The following is a 6,470-nucleotide window of genomic DNA, read 5'->3' as shown; positions in this document are numbered from 1 at the left end:
TAAGATAGAAGAAAGGCTTCCCTCCGTCATTTTTCACTTTCTACCGAAAGTGTTAGCCATTCTCATATTCGCCACAGATTGGACTGATTCGAGTTTCAGATGCTTAAATTTTTGCCTTTTTGAATTTTTTGACTTGTCGCTTTTATTGTATGTCTGAGTGCTCTGACTGCCGGTAAGTGTGCACTGTGCGCTGTGCAATGCCTGAAGAGGCTGGAAGAGGTCATCTGATTTCCCTGAACTAGACTAAAAACAGTTCAGTCACTGTGTGGGCATCGGGGAGCCAACCCGGGACCTCTGCCTCAACACCACTGCTCTTAGTTGCTAAGCCGTCTCTTTAGCCCCTTAAACTACTTTGAAAAGACTTTTTTTTTTTTTTTTTGTGGTTATGCAATCTCTGCGTGGGTATGGGCACCCAAGTCCGTCAGTCCCGGAACTGGATTAATTGCGTGAGCTTTTGCAGTACCAGGTATGGGTGCTGTACCTGCTCTTCGCCACTGAATCATCTTTCTAGACCCTGAACCCATTTTTGTTAAAGCTTTCACGCGTTTGCCTGCACATATGTCTGTGCACCGTTTGTATGCAGTGCCTGAGAAGGTCGTCCCGGAGCATCGGGTCCCCGGAACTGGAGTTCCAGATGGCCGTGTGCTGCCGTGTGGGAGGCAAATCTGGTTCTCTGCAAGAGTGACCATTGCTTTGAGCTGCAGAACCGCTGCTCTAGCTTCCGCTTAAACTTAAGACATTTTTGTTTCAATCGAGGCTTTGTGTCTAGCAGGCCTGGTGGTGAGCACCTGGAATCCTAGCACCTTGGGGATGGAGGCAGGAATGTAGCAGTTTCCGCCTTAAGATCAAAACCATAGCTAGCCTGGGCTACACGTGGTAGGGTCAATTCACATACCTACCCCATCTCAAAACAAGGCTTCATCGTGTAGCCCAGGCTAGTCAAACTCAGGACCCTTCTGCCTCTGCCTCCTGAGTGCTGGGATTTCCCCTGTAAGTATTACTACACCCAGTTTGGACATTTCTGTTTCTCTGTGACTTGGTATACTCACGAAGTCAAAATCTTTGCATTTCCCATTGGGTCCTGTCATAGAAACTGAGATTGCATCTGTCAAATAAACATTTCTTTTTCATTTGTCGTTTATATCTTCTTCAAAGTTTGGAGCTGGTGTCGTCCTATGCTAAGTCCAGGGATATGCAACAGGGCATAGGGCAGAGCTGTGTCTCTGTTCTCAGAAATCTACTCAGCAAGAGAAACAAATAATTAAGGTATTGTTAAGTCACAATAAAGGAAATATGTGTTTTGCTTTCGAATTTGAGTTTTATTACTCTTCAAGTTTTATGTATGTAAGCATAGTTAAGGCATTTGTTTATAACAAGTGTCATCAATTTTAGAATGGTGGTGATGGATTTAGGAATTAATGCAATTCTCTAATCTGCTTTATTGGGTTGTGTTAGAACTGAGGGAGAATGCTCTTGCCCAAGTTTGGAGGGAAGAACGAGAGGGCGTGAGAACGCCCAGAAAGTCTTTCTAGACTCTTGGGTAGCCTCGCCTACAGATTGTGGCTAGGCGGCCAGAGAGGCGGGGCTCCGTCGGGCTGTGCGGCCCAGCCAGCTTTGAACTACAGTTCCCAGAAGGCCGCGCGAGCCCAGGAGGGAAGCGGGGCCGCGGCAGGAAAGGCGCGAGCGAGCGGAGGCGGCGGCCGGTGCCCACCCCTGCGCGATCTCGCTGGCAGCCGTCGGTGTCGCGGGGCGACTCTGCTTAGCGCCGTAGCGTTCCGGAGCGCCGGCCCCTGGCGAGCTCGCTCCTTGGCCCGCGGGCCCGGCCAGTGCCGGGATGTAGGGCGCGGGTCGCGGAGGCCGCGGGGACCGCGGGACTTCTCGGAGGCCGCGCCGAGGATGGAGAGAGCGATGGAGCAGCTCAACCGTCTGACGCGCTCGCTGCGCCGCGCGCGCACCGTGGAGCTGCCGGAGGGTGAGGCGCCCTGGGAACGCGCACCTCACTCTGCTGAGGCTGGTGGGCGGTGGGGACCCGCGGGGGCGCGGCCCTCGGGGGCGGGGACCCGGCTGCCGGGTGGAGTTCGGTCCGAGCGGAAATGCCCGCGGGGTCCGGCCGGGCACCGGGGGAGGGTGCGGTGCGCGCCGGGGACCGGCTCGGGCTCCGGACCCCAGTGTTTACCCAAGCTGTAGAGTGAGGTGGGCGGGCTAGCATTTTAAATACGGGGCGCCGCTCTGTTTGGGCACCAGACAAAGGTTGTCAGACCCCAGACAGGCGTTCCTCAGGCTCTGTCTGTGGAGTGGGCATTCCCTCCCTAGGCATCCCTGTCTTCGTGTGGTTAGTCATGAAGACTGGTGTCGGGTGGGCTGGGTGAAAACTGGGGTGAATTCACACAGAGGAATCAAAGCTCTGTTCTGTTTTGCTTCGGAAAACTCCAAATAAAGGAGGTGGGGTGGGGGGGTGGGAGATGCCAAGTTGCTTGCTCCCTGGTGAAGTCAGACCTTTTGGTGGCTGTGGGAGGTGGCAGTTATGTTTGTAGTCCAGGCTGGCTGCAAACTTGAGAGCTTCCTGCCTCAGCCTCCCAAGTACTGGGATTCCAGGCAGTCTCCTAACATGCCCTGTTTATTTAGTTTGTTTTATTCCATTTGCCCCAGGACTTTGTTTCAGTCAGCTACGGAGAAAAAGAGACGTGGAGTTGGCGAGCTGAGGGATAATTTGTTTTTGAAAAGTTTTAGTTTATATGATTCTGAGTAGAGAAAGTTTGGGGCAGCTGTTGCTCAAAAATTAATTTTGTGTTTGTTACTTTGTTAGACTGTAGCAATTGATTCAGAGTAATCCTAATTTTAGTAAGTGAACTTCTGCTTCAACTTCTCTATTTCCACCTGTGAATCTTTTCACTAAAGGCTGCTCTCACTTATTTTCTTATGACATGCTATTGATGACAGCTGATAAAAGGCTGTGTGTGTAGTTTATGGACATTGCTGTTTGTTTTGTTAACATGCATTCCGTTATTTTGCATAAACATGGTATAGAAGGCTTTGATAATATTTCCTGGTTTTAAAAAATTAGTTTTCATTGTAGAACATTTTGATACTAAAAAAATAAAAAAAAAAACAAAAAAAAAACCACAAAACAAACATCATTCCACGCCCAGTAGTAAATGATGTTAGTATTTTCTTTACTTAATATATTGCATACAGTATTTTGTTTTGCATTTAGGAAACATTATAGATGTGTATCCATAAATATGTTTAATGACTTAGCAGGACTTGACAGGCTGAGTGAATCAAAATATGTATGTAATTTTATTTATTTGTTTATCTTTTTTTAAACTAATTTTTATGAGGAACAGCTTTGTTCTTAAAACAGTCTTCTGCTTCCTCACGGTTCCTTCCTAGTAGATGAGCAGGATTTAATTATATAATCAACATTTTTAGGACTTTAATTATCAGTTTCTTGACCTGTTCTTTGGGAAATTCCAGTCAGCAGTCTGAGTGCTTGAAAACTTGAAAATTGCAATTAAAAATAAAATGTTTCCCCTGTTGCTAGGCAAAAATGGCATATTGGTTACATCTTCTCTTTGGTTACAAATGTTCTTTTGATTACTTCGAATTTGTTCATTTTGTTCCTTGAACTTTGTTTTGATGAATCTTTTTGAATTCTGTTAGTTTGGCTCTTTCACGTAGATCATGTTCAGTGAATTCTCAAAATACAAATTGTTGTGGTTGCATTTTAAGGCTGAACACAAGCTGATGAGATTGGTCAGTGCATGGAGGTGCTTGCTTGCTCACTAACCTGGCTACTGGAACTTACAGACTTCACGTAAAGGAGAGAAGAGAGAACTGGCTCCACAAAGTAGTCTTCTGTCCTTCATGTGTGTGCTTTGGAACACACTGTTAATAAATAATAATTAAAAAAGGCTGAATGGAAGCTCTAAGATTTTCTAAATCAAATAAATATTTTTTTTGCATAATTAGAATTTAACTGTCAGTAAAGCATTTCTAGTTAGCTTTCACCCTAAAATGAACTACTCTGTTGCATAGCACAAATACGTAAATAAGTAAATACTTGATTTACTGACTGGGAAACTGAGAGGTACCCTTATATTACTACTGAGTGATGGAGAGCTTGTTGTTGAGTCATCCCGTGCAGGCCTAACCGAGTTTTGTGAAAGGAAAAGAGGAAGGCAAAGAAATTATGTCAGAGACATGGCTTCTCAGTGAACTTTAGAAGGGTCATGTGTGTTGTATACTATGTGGAGAAAGCTAGTTTCAACAGTTGGATTTACATTGAAGGTAGTTTGTTTAATAAAATTTGAGTGCAGTTTAGCATATATAGTTGAATCATGGTCAGGATAACTGCCAACTTTTAAAACAACAGCATGTCTTTCCTCTTTGTGGTTGTTGGAGCAGCAGCTGTCAAATTGGAGTTTAGTTCCCTTGTGACTTCTGACCAAAGCAGGAACTGTAAAAGGCATCTCTGTACCTTTTCACATTAGGAGGAAGGTCATGTCTTTCCCTCTTCAAAGAACTGAGGCAGAAGTATGATATTTTATCTGTGCCCATTTGAAAGGCTGGTGAAGTTCAGGTTGTATGAGGACATTACAAAAGCCAGCAGAGTAACCCAGGTATAAAGGGAGGGTGCAGTGAGGAAAAGCTAAAGGCACAACTATCTGTGTGGTCATTCATTCACCCTAGCAAGGTAGTTATTGCCAGGTTCAGGCTGGCCAAAAACTGCAGAAAAATCTTTTGAAATAAAGCCAGATCTTGCCAAGTAGTAAAGGAAAAGGGCAAATACAAGGAAGGAATGAGGGTAGAGAAATCTCATACACAACTTTTAAAGACTGCTTAAGTGAAAAATATCTTAAGTTTGAGAATAAACACAGAGTAAATAGGAACACTTTGCTCATTACAATTTTTGGTTGAGTAGTTTAGTTCCAAAACCATATTAATAAAAATGACAAACTTGACTGATTTTCTCATCCCTTAGAAAGTGTCGTGTCTGCTTTCCAAGGTATCTTTGTGAACGCGGAAAGTATCTGAGCACAAATGAGACTCCTGTAAAGGAGACACATCGGAGTCAGGGTCACGCTGTGCAGCTGTCACAGGCTGAGCTCACAGCAGCTAAAATTCTTCTCTTTGGTGGGGCAGTGGTGGTGCACGCCTTTCATCCCAGCAGAGGCAGGAGGGACTCTAAGAATGTTCATTCTTAGTACAGTATTTTTTAGTCCTTAATTTTTTTAATTTAAAATTATTTTATGTGTGTGGGTGTTTTTGCCTGAATGTACACCACCTTTGCGCCTGTGGAGGACAGAAGAAGGTATCAGAGCCCTTGGACCTCAAGTTAGATATAGTTGTGAGCTGACATGTGGGTGCTAGGAAGAGTGACCCCTTGATAGTCTGTTATTTTAACATTACAGTTGTTTTATAATCCTTATGTTGAATATTTGTAATCTAGCGTCTGCCCATCTTCCTTTCTGTCCATTCATCCATCTTTCTTTGTCTTGTTTTGTTTTGACAGAGATAGAGTCACTGGCTCTGGATGCCCTGGGACTCTATGTAGAGCAGGCTGGCCTCCAACTCAACAGATTCTTACCTGCTTCAGTCTCCTTAGTGCTGGATGGGATTAAAGGTCTGAGCTTCTGTGCCGGGCTGTGATCTATACCTTTATAAGTGTGAATGTAACCTAAAAATATAAGATCTGTATCTAAATTTTAACATAAATAAAAGTTTTATAAATATAATTAATGAAAACCTTTTGATGCTCACTGAGTCTCACTTAAGGTGTGTGCTTTAATTTGTTTTGTTTTCTTGAAACAGAGTCATTGTGGGGCCTTGGCTAGCCTGGTATTCAAAGGTTCACTTCAAACTGAAGGGAAATTCTCTTGACTCAGCCTTCCAAGTGCTGAGATTACAGGCGTGTGCCACCATGCTAGGCATGTACTGTCATGATGAGAACATTTAGCTTCACAAATACAGGTATTACCTGTTTATGACTATTATGAAGTCACTAAATTGGAACTGTCATGGTTTCAAAGTGCAGACTGTGTAATGTGAGAAAGAATGCCATGATGTCAATGAAAATTTAGGGCAGTATTTTCAACTCCTGATGATGACCAGTTGACAGTGAGAACAGCTTACTGAGTTGCAATAAGCATTTTAAAGAAATGGATAAAATATAGTGCATATATTAAAACTAGGAATATAAGGCTGGAAGATAGTTCAACACTTAAGAGCACTGGCTGCTCTTCCAGAGGACCCGGGTTCAATTCCCAGCACCCACATCGTAGCTCACAACTGTCTGTAACTCCAGTTTCAGGGGATCTCATTCCCTGACACAGACATATATGCAGTCAAAACAGCAGTGCACAAAATAAAAAGAAATCTTTTTTCTTTTTACCATTTCTTTCTTTCTTTCTTTCTTTCTTTCTTTCTTTCTTTCTTTCTTTCTTTCTTTCTTTCTTTCTTTCTTTCTT

The 6,470-nt window shown here is 43.7% G+C and overlaps 1 protein-coding gene across 5 annotated transcripts in view; it reads left to right on the top strand.

Moving 5' to 3' along the window:
* The first annotated feature begins 1,672 nt into the window (after window positions 1-1,672).
* Window positions 1,673-6,470, top strand: part of Hace1 (HECT domain and ankyrin repeat containing E3 ubiquitin protein ligase 1) — a 123,424-nt gene continuing 118,626 nt past the window's right edge. For 2 of the 5 annotated variants that reach the window (XM_055616084.1, XM_055616082.1), the window contains exons 1-2: window positions 1,673-1,972; window positions 5,516-5,626. In XM_055616084.1, the coding sequence (XP_055472059.1) occupies window positions 1,897-1,972; window positions 5,516-5,626 (187 nt within the window). In that variant the 5' untranslated portion in view covers window positions 1,673-1,896. The remainder of the gene's footprint in view (window positions 1,973-5,515; window positions 5,627-6,470) is intronic. The other 3 variants (XM_055616085.1, XM_055616083.1, XM_055616086.1) reach the window with 2 other exon arrangements.

Source organism: Psammomys obesus, unplaced genomic scaffold (genome assembly GCF_907164565.1).
Source record: "Psammomys obesus unplaced genomic scaffold, mPsaObe1.curated_primary_1811, whole genome shotgun sequence".
NCBI classification, from domain to species: domain Eukaryota; kingdom Metazoa; phylum Chordata; class Mammalia; order Rodentia; family Muridae; genus Psammomys; species Psammomys obesus.
The sequence above is the reverse complement of the archived record's forward strand: the minus strand, read 5'-3'. Positions and strand labels throughout refer to the sequence as shown.